Source organism: Agelaius tricolor, unplaced genomic scaffold (assembly GCF_023055355.1).
Source record: "Agelaius tricolor isolate 1412-34295 unplaced genomic scaffold, bAgeTri1.0.p SCAF_58, whole genome shotgun sequence".
Lineage (NCBI taxonomy): Eukaryota > Metazoa > Chordata > Aves > Passeriformes > Icteridae > Agelaius > Agelaius tricolor.
In genome coordinates this window covers 1,053,435-1,073,016 of record NW_027269318.1, presented here as the reverse complement: position 1 = coordinate 1,073,016, position 19,582 = coordinate 1,053,435, and the positions used below count along the sequence as shown (strand labels likewise).

General features: G+C 50.1%; 1 protein-coding gene across 2 annotated transcripts in view; it reads left to right on the top strand.

The window, feature by feature from the left end:
• SETD2 (SET domain containing 2, histone lysine methyltransferase) overlaps positions 1-19,582 on the top strand; it is a 51,433-nt gene that overhangs the window by 19,656 nt on the left and 12,195 nt on the right. Inside the window, exons 4-15 of one of the 2 annotated variants that reach the window (XR_011684205.1) lie at positions 155-286; positions 1,515-1,643; positions 2,832-2,955; positions 3,972-4,049; positions 4,292-4,389; positions 5,520-5,646; positions 6,949-7,083; positions 7,439-7,567; positions 8,721-9,371; positions 12,218-12,462; positions 17,745-17,793; positions 18,278-18,359. Coding sequence is in view for 1 of the 2 variants with exons in the window: in XM_071456379.1 (XP_071312480.1) it covers positions 155-286; positions 1,515-1,643; positions 2,832-2,955; positions 3,972-4,049; positions 4,292-4,389; positions 5,520-5,646; positions 6,949-7,083; positions 7,439-7,567; positions 8,721-9,371; positions 17,745-17,793; positions 18,278-18,458 (1,833 nt within the window). In the remaining variant the exon portion in view is untranslated. Of the gene's footprint in view, positions 1-154; positions 287-1,514; positions 1,644-2,831; positions 2,956-3,971; positions 4,050-4,291; positions 4,390-5,519; positions 5,647-6,948; positions 7,084-7,438; positions 7,568-8,720; positions 9,372-12,217; positions 12,463-17,744; positions 17,794-18,277; positions 18,459-19,582 lie in introns of those variants that run through there. The other variant, XM_071456379.1, reaches the window with a different exon arrangement.

The window sequence follows — 19,582 nt, the reverse complement described above, 5'->3', positions numbered from 1 at the left end:
AAGTGTCCTTGGGTATTCCTGTCCCTAGGGTTACCAATCCATACCTTGAGACATTTATTTTCCATTTTTTTCCAAAAACCACTGATAAGGATTGAGGAGGAATTTCTCCACCTGGCTGCTGTCTCACCTGTATTTCCATGCCTTGGCTTCCCAGGAAGAAGAACAAATCCCACCGGGATATCAAGCGGATGCTGTGCGAGTGTCCCCCTCTGTCCAAGGAGGAGCGGGCGCAGGGCGAGGTGGCCTGTGGAGAGGATTGTCTCAATCGCCTGCTCATGATCGAGTGGTGAGCTGGGGTCCATGCTTTGGCCTGCAGGTGTCCTGGGAATCCCTCAAATAACTTGGGAATTCCTGGCAGGTGGCAGTGGAGTGTGGTGGTGTTCGCAGGGGTCCCAGGACGAGGGGAGAGATGAGAATCTTGACTCCGTGTTTCAGAAGGCTGATTTATTGTTTTATGGTCTATATATTGTATTGAAACTATACTAATAGAATAGAAGAAAGGATTTCATCATAGGCTTGAAAGGAAAAGAATGAAATGAAGTGATAAAATCTTGTGACTCTCAGAGAGTCTGAGACAGCCAGACTGTGATTGGCCATTAATTAAAAACAACCACATGAGACCAATCACAGATGCACCTGTTGCATTCCACAGCAGCAGATAATCATTCTTTACATTTCATTTCTGAGGCCTCTCAGCTTCTCAGGAGAAAGGATCCTAAGGAAAGGATTTTCCATAAAATGTGTCTGTGACAGTGAAGTGTCTGTGCTGGCCTGGAGTGACCTTCGGAGCTGCCAGCAGAAGCTGTGGCTGCTCCATCCCTGGAAGGTTTCAGGGTTTGGATGGGGCTTTGAGCAGCCTGGGACAGTGGGAGGTGTCCCTGTCCATGGCAAGGTGGTGGAATGAGATGATCCATAGGGTCCCTTCCCACCCAAACCATTTCATGATTCCATGATTTAAATCTTTGGATCATCTGCAGGAGATCAGCCCTCACAGCCTCCTGGATCTCCTTTCCCCAGAGCCTCTCCAGCCTATGGCTGGTGTCTCCTTCTCCCTCTGGAGAGGTTTGCTGCTCCATGGGAGCTGGAGGCAGGGACAGGGTGCTTGGTGGGATTCCCCCCCACCTTCCTCCCACGAGGATTGTGGAAGGATTGGAATTACCTGCTAGAATCCCAATTTTTCCTCTTATCTCATAGGCCAGACGTAGGACAGGGAATATCTTGAAGGAATAACCCCCAAAACAAGGGGAGAAGAGCCCAGTTCTCCCCACTGGGATGCCCTGATACAGAAATACAGCGGGATCAGCATTCCAAATGTTTTTATCTTTCCAGAAATAAACGATCTGCATTTGCACGCTGACAGTCACGTGGTTGTGCTTTTTATAGCAAACCACATTTGAAGGTTTCACACGGAATTTCTTGTGATTATTTGGGGTTTATTTCCCATCTGAGCCCTTCCTGTTGGCGCTGTTTTCCTGCTGGGAATTGATTTGCTCCCTTCCCTTCCCTTCCCTCAGCTCCTCCCGGTGTCCAAACGGTGACTACTGCTCCAACCGGCGCTTCCAGAAGAAGCAGCATGCGGATGTGGAGGTGATCCTGACTGAGAAGAAGGGCTGGGGGCTCAGAGCTGCCAAGGACCTGCCATCGTAAGCCTTCCCTCTTCCCACAGCCTTTTCCCAGCCTTTTATTCCCTCCTGAAGGGAAAAGGGCCTGTGGGGTCTGGATTTCCCTGCCAGGAGATGGGCTGAGGTTCTTCCAGCTTGTCCTTGTCCCTGCTGGGTGTCCCTCTTCCTCCTTGGCATCTGCCCATCTGTTCTTTGATCTCCCACTCTGCTTTTGCTCTTCCTGGTTTTCCATGGCTTATTCTTGGGATGAATCTGTCTCCCCTTTCTCTGTCCCTATTTCACTCCAGTTGTGTCCATCCTTCTCTTCCCATCTCTGCAAAACTTCTCTTCCTGAGTCCTCCTCCTCTTCCTCCCCTTTGGACAATGAGAGGATCCAGAGAGGATCTTTCTTCTTGTTGTTAATTCAGGATTGTAATTCCAAGAGCTGGGTTAGGTGAGGCCAGGAAAGGAGAGAGGAGTGAGGACACTGAGATCTCCTGAGGCACAAGGGAGGACCAGGATGGGGAGATCAAGATGAGGGAGAAGGGAGCATCCTGGGGTGTGTCCAGGGCAGGGAACAGAGCTGGGAGGGAGCTGGAAAATTCCTGAGGGAGCTGGGAAGGGGCTCAGCCTGGAGAAAAGGGGGCTCAGGGGGGACCTTGTGGCTCTGCACAGCTCCTGCCAGGAGGGCACAGCCGGGGCGGATTTGGGATCTTATCCCAGGGAACAGGGACAGGAGCAGAGGGAACGGCCTCAGGCTGGGCCAGGACAGACTCAGGGTGGAAACTGGGTAAATTCCTCCTGAAAAGTGTTTTCCAGCCCAGAGAAGCTGTGGCTGCCCCTGGATCCCTGGAAGTGTCCAAGGCCAGGTTGGATGGGGCTTGGAGCACCCTGGGACAGTTGCAGGTGTCCCTGGCCATGGAATGGTGTTGGAATGGGATGAGCTCAACATTCCCTTCCAACCCAAGCCATCCTGTAATTCTGTGAATATATTGAATTTATAGAACAAACCTTGCTCCAAGGGGAGCTTCATCCTTATCACCTTCCCAGGTGACAGCACAAAATCCCAGATTAATCAGAATTCCCTGAGATTAAGGCACATCATCATTGCTACACCACCAGGATGGCCAGGCTGGGAGTTGTGTTCAGAGAATCCACCTGAACAGGGATTATTTTATGTTATTTGTGTGGGTTTTTTGCTAAGAAAACTGATGTTTTTCCCTCTTGCAGCAACACTTTTGTCTTGGAATACTGTGGGGAGGTGCTGGATCACAAGGAATTCAAGGCTCGGGTGAAGGAATATGCCCGGAACAAGAACATCCACTATTATTTCATGGCCCTGAAGAATGATGAGGTGAGCAGTGGATTGCTAGGATGGGATTGCTTTGGGAAAGGCTGGATTTAGCTGTGTACAGCACCAGCTCCTTGGGAACCCACGGAGCAACATCCTGAATCCATTGGGAATGTTTTCCTGAGGAGAGGAAACTTCAAGCCTCAGGATTTTTTAACCCATTGCTCAGTTCCAACAAAATTCTGGCAGCTTAAATGTATCCCAGTGTCCTTAGGGAGGGGAAAGTGTCCTTCCAAAGGAGAAAATGGTGCCTGGCTCATTGTTCCATGGGAGAGAAGTTTGGGAACATGCTCCAAGCCAAACTCACCCTTTTTGGGTGCCCAGATACACCAAAAATCCACATTTCCTTTCACATTAAACTCCATGAAATTGGGATATTTTAAGCTGGCAGAGTCCCTCTGTGGAGGATTGCCACTGGAATATTTATAAATGGGATATCCTTAATTATTTATGGCTGCTTCAGCTCCAAGGGATGTGGAGCTGTTCTCTCTGCCTGAGAACAAGGGGGATAAATAGAAATTCCATCTCTTATTCTCCTTGTCTCTCCTGTCAGGACTTTTCGGGTCTGGGGAACTTGAGAGAAAAGGAGCTAAAAATACTCAGAGTGTTTTTTCCTGGGTGTTTTGCCTCCTAAAATAAGGATTTTTGAGGTTGTTTTGTGATTCTAACTGTCACAAAGGAGCATTTCCAGTTATAAAAGTGTTTGTATTTATGGGATGACTTTTCCCTTGGTGCATGAGGTGTGTGGGAGAAAAATTCACTGTCCTAACCCCTCATGGCTGTATCAGAAACAAAATCCAGGATCTGCACCCAGCTGGAGAACTCTGGAAAATGAGGAGCCGTATACCTAAGTGCTCTTTTTGTGGGGATTTAATGTTCTAACAAACCCCAATCCCTAAAATAAAGCTGGGGAATATCAAATAGAGTGGGAAAGGAGATGATTCCCACATGGGTTGTGTTTGTAGCTTTTTCCCATCCCAAGTCATGAGCATTTTCCTGCATTTCTTGTCCCTTTTCAGATCATCGATGCCACCCAGAAAGGAAACTGCTCCCGCTTCATGAACCACAGCTGTGAGCCAAACTGTGAGACCCAAAAGGTAAAATGCTGGATCAAACCCAGCAGCTCCTCCCTCTGCAGAGCTCAGAGTGAAACGTTTTCCTTCTTTATTTTGGGGGTTTTTGTTGCTGTTGTATCAGTGACATGAAAACACCTGGATTTCAGCCGGGCGCTTTGCCTGGTTTTAAACTCCCCAGTGCTGCTTTTCCAAGGATTGGTGTGTTCAGGGAAAGCAGACCTGGAGCTGAGGCTGGAATAACTGCTGGCACCTTCTCTCCACAGTGGACTGTGAATGGGCAGCTGCGGGTTGGGTTTTTCACCACCAAGCTGGTGCCGTCGGGCTCGGAGCTGACGTTTGATTACCAATTCCAGAGATACGGGTATGTCCCCTTTCCTGGCCCAGGAATTCCTGCTCTTCCCCTCTCCCACTGTCACTGCTCCTGCTCCATCCCTTTCCCAGATAATTCCCTTCCCTGCTTCTTCTTGCCTGGTTGTTAATTAGACTTTGGGATATTCCTCGAGAATTCCTGTTCTTCCCTTCCCACTCCTGTTTCATGGCTTTGCAAGCTTTGAGGAGCTGTGAAACCCCCTGGATAACTCATCCCCTCTTCCTGGCCTAATCCAGGGCTGCAGGGAAAGTTCCAGCCTGGAATTGGGATCCCTTTGCTAAACCTGAGCCTCAGATTCCTCCATTACTCTGTGATGAAGTATAACTTGAGGAACATCCCTTCCTTTTCCTTCTGGATCTTTCTCCAGGCCCTTCCTGTAAGCAGGAATGAGTTTTTAGTTGCATTTTAAGATAATTCCTCATTCCTAGAAGTTCCTGGAATTGAGCTTTCCTGCTTCTTAGCACTGCAGGGCCACATTCCTCCAGTGGGTTCCACATATTTAAAGTAAAACCCTACCATTTTCCCAAGAAATTGTGGAATGGAGTTTAAAATAGATGGTGTGTCAAGTGAGAAATACAGAGCCTTGGTAGAAATATTCCTTGGGAACTATATTTATTGCATTTATTGTATTTATTGTATATATTCTATTTATTATCCATGGCTGAACATCCAAAACAAATTTTCCATGTGGATTTTGCTGCTTCTGTGAATCCTGAGCTCATTCTTTATCCTGTTTTGAGCTCTCAAATTCAATATATGAGCTATAAAATGCTATGAAATGCAAGCTTTTCCTAATGGATGTATAATCCTGAGGCTAAATGCCTTAGGAAAATTAGGATACTGATAGCAATGCGGGATAAGAAGTTGTCAGCCCCACCAGCTCCACCTTTTCCTCTCTGCTCCTGGTTCTTGGCCTGTGGAGAGCCTGGAAGTGAGGCAGGCTTGGCTTTCCAGCTGCCACAGCTGGGGATCATGGCAGCTGTGTTGGGAATGAAGCCTTTATTTGGGTTTTCAGTGGCTTTTCCATGCAGAGCCATTCCCATTCCTGGCTTTGGAGGGTGCGGGGCTGGCTGTGGCTGGGGTTGAGCTGTTGTTGAACCTCCCTTTGTGTCCCCCCACAGCAAAGAGGCCCAGAAATGTTTCTGTGGCTCCTCCAACTGCCGGGGGTACCTGGGTGGGGAGAACAGGGTCAGCATCCGCGCGGCCGGAGGGAAGATGAAGAAGGAACGCTCCCGCAAAAAGGATTCGGTGAGTCTGGGCACTGAGCCTCTGCCACTGAGCCCAGCCACTCCCCAGCACTGCCAAAACCACCCAAGTGCCACACCCACGTGGCTTTAATCCCTCCAGGAATGGGGGTTCCACCAGCACCAGCCCTTTCCATGAGGGAATTTCCCCAATATCCGACCTGAGCCACCTCTGGTGCAGCTTGAGGCCATTTCCTCTCATTCTGTCTCTGTTCCTTTGGGAGGAGTTTGCTCCTGATGACCTCAGGGTTCAGTGTCATCAAAGGTTGGATTGATGATCTTGGAGATCTTTTCCAACTCCAGTGATTTTATTTCACAAGGTCCCTCAAGATTTGTGTTTTCTTGGATCTTCAGTTAAATCCAATTTCCTTTCTCCTGGTTTTCTAAAGTCTCACCAGAGAGTGACTTTCCCAGTATTTGCTCATCCATAACTAAATCCTACCATAAATTGGATTTAAAAATGTGGGTTGCTTTCCATGATTTTTAAACACTGATGAAAGATGAACAATACTGGCTTTGCCATTTAGGGCATCACCTGAAATTTGGCAGTTCCAAGGGCAGAGTTTCACCATTTCCAGGTTGGGAGGTGGAATTTTAGAGGCAACACATGGAATTGCAGGGAGGGGTTCATGCCATGTGGAAAAAGTGCAGAGAATCCAAAGCAAGAGGAATTTTTTTGGGTGAAATCTTCTGGAAGAACCTGCACAGGCTCTTCTTTAATTCTTACAAATTGCAGTTATTCCATCCTTGAAGGGACAAACCTGTGTTCCTATGGAAAAGATTTATTCCTAATTCTTTTGGGAAGTTTAAAAATGCCAGTTTCATTTTAATGTGCTGTATCAGAGAGGGAGGAAACCAAGAAATAATTCCTAAATCATTTCTAGAGAGTGAGTAAGCCAAGAAATAATTCCTAAATCATTTATAGGGTGTTTTAAAACACTAATTAGTCACTAAATGAGAGGGTAATATTTCAGTGTCCGTGTGGAGAGTGACTCTCTGGCTGTAAGGATTATAAATCTGTTATAGTTTATCATCCATTAATCATTACAAATTTATAAAGAATTTATACAACTCAGAATATAAATAATAAGTTTTACCTGCAATTAAAGATAATTTCTTAGTTTGTTTTCCTGCATGAAAAGATAAACTCAGGGCCGGGAGGGTTTTGATGCAACCACCTGGAATTTCCAGCAGAGCTGCAAGGTGGAAAATGGGAAATGGGAAAATGGAAAATTGGGGAAAAGGGAGCTTGGAGTCAGGGAATTGCCTGGCCTGAGCCTGAGGGTGTTTTGCTGTGGCTCTGCAGGTGGATGGGGAGCTGGAGGCGCTGTTGGAGAACGGGGAGGGGCTCTCTGATAAGAACCAGGTGCTGAGCTTGTCCCGGCTCATGGTGCGCATCGAAACCCTGGAGCAGAAACTCACCTGCCTCAAGCTCATCCAGGTGAGGAGCGGCCTGGGAAGGGAGGGATCCACGTCCTGTTCCAGTGACACCCTCAGAGGAGCAGGGGGAGTGTGGGAGGCAGCTCCTGCCCTTTTTGCTGCATCCCAAGCTCAGCTGAGCAGCTCCAGGATCCATTGTCCTTCAGTGTTATTCCCCAGTATGAGCTGTAGTGCTTGGGGTGGTCCTGCTGCTGGATCCCCGCTCCAACCCCAGCAGTTCCAGCCACTCAAATCAGCTTGGACCTGCTCAGGTGCCGAGTTCTGGCTCTGCTGTGGCTTTGACCCTGATCCCAGTGGAGCAGTTTTCCCTGTTTCTGCCTGGAAGTGTCTGACTGTTCCCACCTCTGGCTCTCCAGAACACGCACTCGCAGTCCTGCCTCAAGTCCTTCCTGGAGTGTCACGGCCTGTCCCTGCTCTGGATCTGGATGACGGAGCTGGGCGATGGCAGAGGGAGCACGGCCAACAACCTGAAGCTGCAGCTGGAGGTCAGTGATTCCCTGGCATTGGGAGCTCTCACGGGATCCTCGAGGTGGCAAAAGCCCTTTGAGATCGAGTCCAACCATTCCACAGCGCTGCCGAGGCCACCACTCACCCTTGTCCCCAAGTGCCACATCCACAGGGCCCTTAAATCCCTCCAGGAATGGTGACTCCAGCCTGTGCCAGGGCTGGCCAGCCCTTTTTGGGGAAGAGGGTTTTGGCAGCTTTGCTGAATGCTCGGGATCACAAGGATTTTCTTTTCCTTCTGTTTTTTTCAATACAAATCTGTGCCAAGTGTTCATGGAAAACAACCTCAGGTGCCTCAGAACTACAGGCCTGAAACTTCTGCCCTCAGGCAGATCCTTAATAAACGGAAGGAATTTGCTCCTGTGGTTTTCCTGAGATTCCTGACATAGATTCCATGAGCCAGAACTTGAAGGTTTTTGCTGTTGCTGTTTATTCTGTGCTGAAGCACAGGGAATTTGAGATCCTGACAGTCTGAAGTGGAGCTGGAATGTTTCAGTTTTCCATAAACAATTTGGGATTGGATGCCCAAAGACTTCTTGAAGTTCAAGATCATTGTGTCCACGCTGTGCCCATTCCCCACCTTGTTCCCAGCCCAGAGCACTGAGTGCCATCTCCAGGTGTTCCTTGGACAGCCCCAGGGATGGGACTCCACCACCTCCCTGAGCAGCCCATTCCAATGTTTACCAACCCTTTCCATGAAGAAACTCTTCCCAAAATCTGTCACCCGTGACTGTCACTAGGTAGAGGAGATCAGATATTTAAGTTTTATATTTTGGGACATTGGGAAGGAATTCTTGGAAAGATTTACATCAGTGGTTAAGAAAGAATTAATTACTCCTGTGAGGGTGGTGAGGTCCTGGCGCGGGTTGTCCAGAGAGGTTGTGGACTTCCCATCCCTGGAAGTGTCCAAGGCCAGGTTGGACAGGGCTTGGAGCAACCTGAGATAGAGGAAGGTGCCATTGCCCACGGCAAGGAGAACTGAATGAGCCTTAAGGTCCCTTCCCACCCAAACCAGGATTTTACAATCCCCTTAATATTCCAGAGTTAATCCTTCCTGAGAAAAGTGAATTATTCCGGGTTGGCCACAGCTTTAAATCCTGCTGGCTCTAACGCCCTGCTTGTCCTTGCCCTTAGATCATGAAGACCCTGGAGCTGCTGCCCATCCCCACCAAGAACATGCTGGAGGAGAGCAAGGTGCTGCCCATCATCCAGCGCTGGGCTCAGACCAAGACGGCGGTGCCGCAGCTCAGCGAGGGCGACGGATACTCCAGCGAGAACACGTCCCGCGCCCACACCCCCCTCAACACCCCCGAGCTCTCGGCCAAGCAGGGCGTGGAGGGGGACACGGACACCCCCAAGAAGTTGGTGTTCCGCAGGCTGAAGATCATCAGTGAGAACAGCATGGACAGCGCCATCTCGGACACCACCAGCGAGCTGGAAGGGAAGGAGGGCAAGGAGGACCTGGACCAGCTGGAGGCTGCCCCAATGGAGGTGACAGAGGAGCAGCAGCAGCAGCAGCAGCAGCAGGAGATCAAAAGTGCTGTGGAGGCACCAGTGGAGAGCAGCAAATCCCAGCCTGCAGAGCTGGAGGCTGAGCCCGAGGCAGAGGTCAAGGAGAGCAATGGAGCGAAGCTGGAGGAGCCCATGGCCATGGAGACGCCGTCACAGGATGAGGAGGAAGGCGTTTCTGACGTGGAGAGTGAGAGGAGCCAGGAGCAGACAGATAAAATCGTGGATGTGAGCGACTTGGCCACCAGGCTGCTCGACAGCTGGAAGGAGCTCAAGGTAAGAAGCAGCTCCGTGCAGCTCCAGCACCTGGAGCTAAGGAAAACGTGGATTTGGTGGTGGTGTGGTGCACATGGGGCTGGTTTGATGTCTTTTGGTCAATATGTGGTAACTAAATGGCCTTTTCCACACAAAAAGCGCTTTCTGTACAAGTCCTCTGGTGGCAGCTGCCCTGGGTGTGACCTGAGAAATGTCCAGGTGTTGGTGAAACCAGCAGCTCGTTGGGTTTGGGCACACAAGGACACCTTGGTCATCCCCTTAGACTTCCAGGGAATGGGCAGCTCTGAGGGACTGAGATTCCCATGAGCATTTTGGGTGGAAGTTGCCCACATCCCTCAATATGGAAACGGATGGATGGACTGCCTGCTCCTGAATTCCATCCTTGGAGGTGTTCAAGGCTACTCCTAAATGGCCCATCCCTGGAAATGTCCAAGGTTGGACAGGGCTTGGAGCAGCCTGGGATAGTGGAAGGTGTCCCTGCCCATGACAGGGAGTGGGATTGGATGATCCTTAAGGTTCCCCCCAACCCAACCATTCTGGGATTCTCTGAATTGAGTTATCCCAACATTCCCAGCTTTTCCTGTCCTTTCAACCTCTGCTTTTGATCTGCACCGTGTGGTGCCTCCAGAGAAGGCTCTGTTGGCCATGCCAAGTTCTCTCAAAGGCAGTGTTGGATCATCCCCTGGGTGTTCACAGTTGGAAGTGCCCAGACTTGGGTGTTATTTGGGACTTCAGTGGTTTCACTCCCATCAAGGTCTTCTGGAGCAGAAAACCTCTTCAAGAGAAGGGCTTGGTGGCTCCCTCTGTCCTCTGGAATTGTGTCCCTGTCCCATAGGTGGCCAATGGGATCTGCAGCCATCACCAGCTTTTTGGTGGGATGTAGGATGACATTCCAGTGATGGTTCTAAACTAAAAGAGGAAAGATTCAGATTAGTGGTTAAGAAAAAAATTAATTCCTCCTGTGAGGGTGGGGAGGCCCTGGCACAGCTGTGGCTGCCCCTGGATCCCTGGCAGTGCCCAAGGCCAGGCTGGAGCTTGGAGCAGCCTGGGACAGTGGGAGGTGTCCCTGCCATGGCAGGGGTGGCACTGGATGTCCTTTAAGGTCCCTCCCCATCCAAACCATTCCATGGCTCTGTGGATCTCACTCCCCACTCAACACTTCAGCCATTCCTTGGGTTTCTTTAGATCTTTGGAAACTCCTCACGGATCTGCTGCTCCTGTAGGATTGCATTCTGTGTATTATTTCACATTCCTTACATTCAAGGCCAAGAGGGCTGGGAGCCTCTTTAGTAAGTCCAAACCCAGAGATTCCTGAGGATCCAGCAGGAATTGAAGGCACTGCCACAGTTCCAGCTTCTTGTGGGCTTGGTGGGACTTGGAGGCTCTTCTGCCCTTCTCTTAATCAACCACCAGCCCAGCTTTAATTACTGGAAGTAGTTTGAAGCAAATTCATGTTTTCTGATGCATCATCGAGCTAAGGAGTTTATTTACCCATTGGTTTTGGTAATGAGTAATGATTGAAAGAAATTAATTAAAATAATGGGTGTTAATTGTGCAGCGGAACCAGCACAGGTGGAGGAGACCTCGCCTTAAGCTTTTCTTGTGCCATTTCTGGAGCTGCAAACACCAGGATTTAGAAATGCAGAGATTCCCAGGAGAATTCAGGGACATTTTACCTCAGTCTGAATTTTTCAGGAGGATCAGATAATCCTGAACTTTCACAGATTTTGGGCACAATCATTTGGGACACAAATCTTAGAGGGGGAGGGGTCAGGTAAAACACATTTCTGTAGAGAGATTGGGTTGTGGTTTGGTGCTTTTCTTCCTTTTTTCCAAGTGGATCTGATCACTCACCAGATTTGAATTTGCAGACTCTTGGTATGGTTTTCCTCTTGAAGTGACACTGTCAGGTTGAATTTGTGGTTCAGTTGGGAAAAGTCCTTTTCCATCATTGCCAAGGGAATTGTTAAGGTTGGAAAAGACCTCCAAGGTCAAGTCCAACCTGTTTTAAACTAAAAGTTAAGTCAGGCCTTAGTCCTGCTCTGCTTTGGAGATTTGTTTTGGGTATCCAGACTGAGTTTCTCCTTTGGAACAGCTGTGCTCCCTTCCACACTCATGTACACAGAACAGCACAGAGAAAATGATAAAATATTAATAAAATGTGTGAAATTTCACAAAACTCCCCCAAAATGTTGGTTTAAGACCAAACTTGATCTGATGGTGTCATTTTATCCCCAGGATTTGTGTTTTCTTTGGAGCTTGGAGAAGCTCAGCTTGGGAATCTACAGAATTTTGTTGAAGTTGTGGTGGGACCATGGAGTCCTGCCACATTCCCATATTTTAGATGTGGATTCTCATCCTCTCTGTGTATTTATTAATGAACCTCAGGTCTTGGTCTGGTTGTAGGGATGGGGTTGGATCTCATGAGCTTGGAGTAATCCCAGCAAATCCACCCCAAAAAAGCAGGATCGTGACACGGGGCTGTGCCAGTTCATTTCTCTCCCATAAAACAATTGTAGGGAAACTGGGAGCTGGGAATTTATCCTGTCCTGGACTTTTTCATGGCTCCAGGAGTTAACTGCCTCTGTCCAACTCTCACCTCATAAGGTGCCATCAAAGCCCACCCCGGATGTCTAAAAGACAAATCCAAGCTGGAAGGGGGATGGATAACTCACCCCCAGGTGCCTTTCCCAGCACATCCAAGCTTTGGAAAAGCCGGGATTTTGGAGTGGTGGAACACCTTGGCCTTGTCTGGGGGGTGGGAGGGTCGGAAACGTGGTGACTTTAGCGCTGTCCTCTCCAGCCTTGCTGATGACCCCCTTGTAATTTCCACCGTTTCCATCCAGCTTCTCCGGGCAGCCAGAGCTGACCAAGGGGCTCCTTTTCTCCAACTCCGTGCAGAAGAAGGGAGAGGACATAGCGCCAAGAGCCGGGAAGATGGTTGGGAAGCTGGCTGATGCATGAGCAGTGTGATAGGTGAAAGGAGGACAGAGGTGGTTAACTCGGGGATGCCGACGTTATTTTGGTGCGTCCATTGCCGGCAATGGACGTCGCTCCGGGGAAATCCCAGCTCCTGGCCTGAAAGGATTAAGTGAGCTTAATTTTTTTCTCTACCTCTACACACAGGACTTGTAAGTCCTTCCAGGGCTCCCTGAGGAGTGCTGGCCACGGCCACACCCCTGGCACGACACACACACACACAGAGTCACATTCCCAGTGGGATGAGTTTTCAGCCCGGGCTCGTGGGCGCCGTTCCCGCTCTCCGAGGAAGCGCTGCATGGCTTCTCCCGGGCTGAAAACTCCCTCCCAGGGGCCAAAACACCCAGCAAGGGCACAGGCGGTGGTTCCACGTGGTTCTTCCAGGTGGATTGTGCTCAGGTAAGGCTCCGGGGGCTGATCCGTGTGGAGAGGCCATGCCGGAGGTGACACGTGGTGTGATGGCCAACAGAACTCTTGGAATCACCGGAACACGCCGTAGGGCTGAGCTTGGGAAGCTCTTCCCAATGTCCTCTTGAGGGCTGAGGTTGAGTAGCTGAGCTGAGGGACAGAGAGGAGGTTTTGGTGCTGCTCTGCCTCACGCGGGACTGAGCTTTGGGAATCTTCCCCCACCCCTGAGGAGGCCCTCACCTTCTGGGAAAGGGTTGTGGCTCTGAGGATCCACAGCTCCTTTCCTTGTGGCTTGGAGAAGATCTTGGTTTTAGGAAAAACCTTTTGGAAGAGCCAGTCTTGGGTTTGAAAGGTTTTATTTGGATACTTCCGGCCTTGCGAGCGTTTGTGGTGACTTGGAGCTCAGGCTGAGTCCTCACCCTGACCTAGGCCAAAGTGGACTTTTTTTGCACTTAATCGTGGAATCAGGGAACTGGTGAGGTTGGAAAAGCCCTCAGGGATGATTGAGTCCAACCATCCCCCAGCACTGCTGAGGCCACCGCTGCCCCTGTCCCCAAGTGCCACATCCACAGGGATTTTAAATCCCTCCAGGGATGGCAATTCCCCCCTGCCCTGGCCAGCCTGTTCACTGCTGCTCAACCCTTTCCATAAGGAATTTTCCCAATATCCCACCTGAACCTCCCCAGGAGGCCATTTCACCCTGCATGGGACATCTTGGGTGACCAAAGGCAGCTGAGCTTCCATCTTCCCCTGGGGTGATCTTTCCAAGTCTCCTCTGATTTATCCTGGCAAAGCCCCTTGAAGCTGCTCTGGCCTGTCCCTTTCCCAGTGAAGCCATCCTGGAGTGCCTGTCTCCGGCTCCAGCACACACATCCCGTGTTTTAATCAGGGATTTTATAATTTGTTATAACTTAGAGCAAGGAATAGCTGGGGAGAACAATAGGACTGGGGAGCGGCCAGGCCGTGGTTTGCTGTGGGATCTTCTGGCCTTCAAGCAGGGATTTCGTGGTGTTGGTCCAAAGAAAACACAAATCCTGGGGATAAAACGACACCATCAGATCAAATTTGGTCTTAAACCAACATTTTGGTGAGTTTTGTGAAATTTCACACATTTTATTAATATTTTATTGTTTTCTCTGTGCTGTTCTGTGTACATGAGTGTGGAAGGGAACACAGCTGTTCCAAAGGAGAAACTCAGTCTGGATACCCAAAACAAATCTCCAAAGCAGAGCAGGATAAGAGGAGAGAGGAAGGGAGGGAAGAGGATCCAGCCTGGTAGGGGTGGATTTGGTTGCGTTCTTCCTTCAACAAATCCACAGAAGTTCATAGAATCATAGGATAAACTCATGGAATCATTTAGGTTGGAAAAGACCTCCAAGGCCATCAAGTCCACCTGTTAGTTCAGGAATGGCTGGCAGCTGAGGGGCAGATTTGTGGAGAAGGTTCCATCAAGACACAATCTTCCTTTCCCACTGTAGAATCCTTTAAATCGTGACTCCATCCTGCAGCTCTCTCCCCTTTCCCAAGCCAAGGCTGGCTCGTGCCTGAGGCTGGGCGGCCTAAATCCCATTTTTCCCCCTCTTTTGTGTCGAACAGACTCGTGTCACTTTTCCTCCTGCATTTAATTTTGCGTGCAGTCCCTTCAAAGCCGTGCTGGGAGCTCGGGAGCCATTTGGAGCCCGTTAGCGGCGGCCGCGTTGATTGAGGAATTCTGCAGCTCCGAGCCAGCAGCTTCCGTTTCCAAAAATAAAACTGGCTTTTCTTGGGAGTTTCCCCAGCCTGCTCTGACCACCATCTGCTTCTCATGGAGCAATTTGGACAAATCCCTCCATTTGTTCCTGGTTCAAAGCCTTTGCTGCCTCCATCTTCCCGCATGGAATGGATGCTGGAGGCTCCGTTGAGCGGGGCTGGAGTTTCTCTCCACCAGCACGGAGCTCGCTCCCTCCTCATCATCACCTTGGATTTTGGGCTTCCTGGACTTTAGGGCTGGCCAGTTTGTTGGGGTGGATCCTGGAGTGGGCACCCCAGTGTCCTGGTGAAGCTGGAGCAATGCCAGCATTGCCAAGTTCCCGTACTCCAGGTGCTCCTTATCCTCCTTCTCTTCCCCCTGAGCCTTTTCCCAGTGATTTCCATTCCCCATCCTGCTCTTTAATGGGACAGATCTTTTTTAGGAGCTGGGGACTTGGTGTAGCTTAGCTCTTCCCAACACTTGCGTTGTCCTTCTGGACATCCATGATGTTCATCCATGATCCCATTCCTTGGTGGCTCCTCATTCCCCCCTGGGAACAGCCAGGGCAGACCTGGGGGGATTTTTTTGGATGTGCTGCTCTGAAAATGAACATTTTTAGGAGTTTAACATGGGAAATAAAAAAATCCTGGCAAAACCCACTGGTGGAAGGTGATTTTGGGGCTTCAGAACCTGCCCCTGTGGTCACCTCTGTCCCACACGAGGTAGGGAGAGGCAGAGTCATCCCTGCCATCCATAGCTATGGAATTCTCTAGGAAAATAAAATTAAATCCATAGATTATGGCTGGATGGGGCTTGGAGCACCCTGGCCTGGTGGGAGGTTCCCTGCACGTGGCAGGGGTTGGAATTGGATGAGCTTCCAGCCCAAACCATTCCATGATTCCATGATCAGACATTATATGGATTACATCATTTATAAATATATAAATGCTATGTAATTATGGGTTTATCCTGCATCCCTCCCCACCTCAAACATGGAGCTGCTGTTTTGTTTCTTTACATTTCATCTGAAAAAACTGGATTTGGAGTATTGTAGCCCATAGCAAACGCATACATAAATTTTAAAAACTTTATTTGAAGCGCATTTTTTGGGGAATTTCAATGCCTCTCTTTTTTGTAGATGCTTCAAACTCCATGTGGTGTGTTTGAGCTCCACAGAAAAGCAAAAATATCTTTAAAAACCTAAAAATCTTGGCCCAAATCCCTTTTTTTTTAGCCAGCAGCAGCACTTTTGAAGTGGTTTTGCCTTGTGGACAAACCACAGCAGGGTTTCTTCTCCTTCCCTTTTTTTTTTTTGCTAAAGGAAATTCTCATTTTTAGCCCATCCAGTGCTGCGGGTGAGCACGTTGCTAATGAGCCCCCTGAGCCATTAATTAATTCCCAAACAGTTTTAAAAACTCAAGGAATTTAAATAAAAGAGGATATTCTGTAAAATCTGAGAGTCAAGTCAAGGTAAACTCCACATTTCTGAGCATGTGGAAGCTTTAAATTCCCAGCTGGAGCAGCCTTCACCCCCCAGGAAATGTCAAATCCATCTTTTTTCCCCACTCTGCCTCATCCAGGGCCTAAATGAAAGGATATTTTAGGGAAGGTGCTCTGGGAAAGCTGGAATGTCAGCACAGCTCCCCAAAACAATTTATTTGTGTTAAACTGAGCATCTCCTTCATGATTTAATGGGGTTTTTTTTGGGATGCAGCTGCTGCTCCAGCAGGGATGCTCCATCAGGCACAAACCAGCTGGTTCATCACATCCTGCTGGAAATGACTGGGAATTCTTGGGAATGCTGTATTCCTTCAGGAAGGGAACAGAGCAAGGGCTTGATAGAAGCTGCAATTAAACAAAAATGAGCTTTTTTTTCCAACCTTCCAGTACTTGGACAGTCAGGAATGCTGTAAAACCTCTGTAGGATCATGAGCGTCACAGAGGTAAAATGGGATTTGCACTGGGAATGCCAGAATATTCCAATTAAAAATACAATGGAGCATGGAAAGGTGCTAATAAACCTCATTTCTTACTGGGGGGGATGCACAGTTGGTGCCAGTGGTAAGGGAAAGGCTGTTCCTGCCCAGTCCAGGGGGTTTAACAAGGACATTGTGCTAAACCTGGACTTTAGGGAAGTTCTGATCCTCATTCCCAGCTCTTCTCCTCTTTCTTCCCATGGTGCCATCTCCACCTGGAGTTGTCAGGACCTTTGTGACCACCCAGTGCCACCCCTGCCATGGCAGGGACACCTCCCACTGTCCCAGGCTGCTCCCAGCCCTGTCCAGCCTGGCCTTGGGCACTGCCAGGGATCCAGGGGCATCCACAGCTGCTCTGGGAATTCCATCCCAGCCAGGAATTCCCAATTCCCAATCTCCCATCCATCCCTGCCCTCTGGCAGGGGGAGCCATTCCCTGTGTCCTGTCCCTCCATGCCTTGTCCCCAGTCCCTCTCCAGCTCTCCTGGAGCCCCTCCAGGCCCTGCCAGGGGCTCTGAGCTCTCCCTGGAGCCTTCTCCTCTCCAGGGGAACATTCCCAGCTCTCCCAGCCTGGCTCCAGCCCTGCAGCAGCTCCAGGGCCTGCTCAGGATCTCTGCAGCAGCTCCAGGCCTTCCCTGTGCCGAGGGAGGAGCTGGATGAGCAGAGGGTTTGGGGTTTGCTGCTGCTGAAGGTGTGGTGGGCGCTGGGGTCTGATCTCAGCAGCTGCAGCAGCTCCTTGGTCAGAGGGGCCACTCAGAGCTCCTCCTGCTCATTTCCCTTGGGATGCTCCCACATCAAGGATCAGACCTTGGGAACATCATGGAAATGTGACCCTGTCCCCAGTGAGGCTGTTGGGAGCTGGGAGAAGCCCAGGGTGGTCCCTGAGCAGGGGAAGCAGATGTTGGCCATGGAATGTCTCCAGGCTGAAGGGATCTGTTGGGATCACCCAGCCCAGCTCCCTGCTCCTTGCTGGGTCATCTCAAACTGCCCTGGAGACCAGGACAGGGACAGCAGGAGCTGCTGCTGGGACACTCTTCTGTCACCTTGGAAGGTGTAGGACTGACCCTACAGCTCTTTGCCCAAAATTCCACCGAAACCCATCAAAAATCAAACACTGAGCAGAGGAAATATATGGGAAGCACCACAAAAACCCCCAGAACTTTCCTTCAAGGGACCCTTTTCTGGTGGTTTCTTGTAAATGTTTGATTTGTGGGATTCTTGGCTGTTTGGGGTGGTTTTGGGAGCAGCTGGAATTGTGACCCTGCTGGTGGCTTTTCCACAGGAGGTCTATCGCATCCCGAAGAAGAGCCAAGCAGAAAAGGAAAGCAGTGGTAAGTCCTCCCCTTCTCCCTTGTTTTCCTCTGCTCCCATGGAAATGCTTCATTTTCCCAGCTGGGAATGTCAGGGGATCTTCTGCCTCCATAGCTCCAACTCCTGGGAAACAGCTCCTGGGAATAGGGAGGAAAATCTGAGTGGTGGGTGGGGAGAGATGGGGCCCTGAGGGTGACATGGAGCAACCTAGAATTAAAATCATGGAATTGGTGAGCTTAGGAAAGCCCTCCAAGTCTGAGTCCAGCACTGCCAAGGCCACCACCGATCCGTGTCCCCAAGTGTCACCTCCACGTGGCTTTTAAATCCCTTCAGGGATGGTGACTCCACACGTGCCCTGTCCCTGGCCATCCTTTTCCATGAGAAATATTCCCAATATCCAACCTGAACATCCCCTGGCACCGCTTGAGGCCGTTTCTAAGAGAAGGGAGCTCTCAACACCCAAATTATAAAATTTTCCTCCTTTTTTCCCCGTTTTCCCAACAGCTGACCGTGGGAGGGACCCAGCTGGGCTCCGGGATCAGACCCCCACTCCCAAGAACCCCGTGCTGAGCCGGGAGCGGGATCCAGAGCGGCAGAGCCAGAGCAAGGAGAGGAAGAGACGCAGAGATTCCCTGTCCCCTCCGTCCTCAGCCTACGAGAGGGGCACGAAGAGGCCAGAGGACAGGCAAGTGGTGGCAGGGAGCTGCCATATTCCAGGGATCTGCCACGTGCCTGGGTAAAAGCTCCTGGGGAAACGGGCCTGGGGTCTTTGGAATCACCCAGGAAGGGGATGGGAGTTTTCTCCTGGAGGAATCCTGGTGGTGAGATTCAGTCCTGGTGGTGGGAGTTGGGCGGTTCCTTGGTGTTGGTGGCTTCTTCTCTGGGGTAACCTGCACCTCCATTTTCAGGCGTGTTTTGGGAATGAGGTGGGAAATGAGGGGAGCTGTGCCAGCTCCCGCACAGAAATTAGGGATCATGGAATGGTTTGGATTGGAAGGACCTTAAAGCCCATCCAGTCCCACCCCGTGCCATGGGGACACCTTCCACTGTCCCAGGCTGCTCCAAGCCCTGTCCAGCCTGGCCTGGGACACTTCCAGGGATGGGGAATCCAGGAATTCCAGGATGCAGCCCTCCTAATGCAAAGAGCTCCTTGGATCCTTCAAAACCCATTCCCTTCTCCTGCTCCACCTCTTCCCAGTGTGCTGGGAATTGTTCTGAGCTTGGAGCAATCCCTGCCTGTACAGTAGGGAGCAGTGCCCAAGCCAGGATTTCTAACTCCAAAACTTCCTTGGCTGAGTGGTTATTCCCTAAAAATACCTGTGAGGACAACAGTGCAGGGGGGTCTGATCCCAGCAGGCTGTTTCCAGGTCTCCTGCCTTTCCTTGGGAATGGTGGCATCACTGCCACGGCTGAGCATGCGACTCCTAATGAAGAGAAGGAAAATATTCCATGTTTGCAGTTCAGAGAGACTGGAGATCGTGTTAAAGGCAGCAGAAATACCATGGAATTTCCTTTAAAGAAGTCACTTCTCTGTTGTCCCTCTCAAAGCCACTCCATAATTAGGGAACAATTGGTGCCGAGTCAGCCAGACGAGGAAACCTCGCATTGAGCTGAGCTGGGAAAGTTGGAAACATCTGGATGAAAAATACAGATGTAAATCTATCCCTCTGTAACGAGGCTGGAAACATCCCCAGGAAGTAAAACCTGGATTTTTGGGGTTGTTTTAAACAGAACAAGCGTTTTTTGGGCAGGCAGCTGCTGCTTTGGCTCTTCCCCCTGTGCCATGTCCGTGTCAGTGAAGGACCAAAT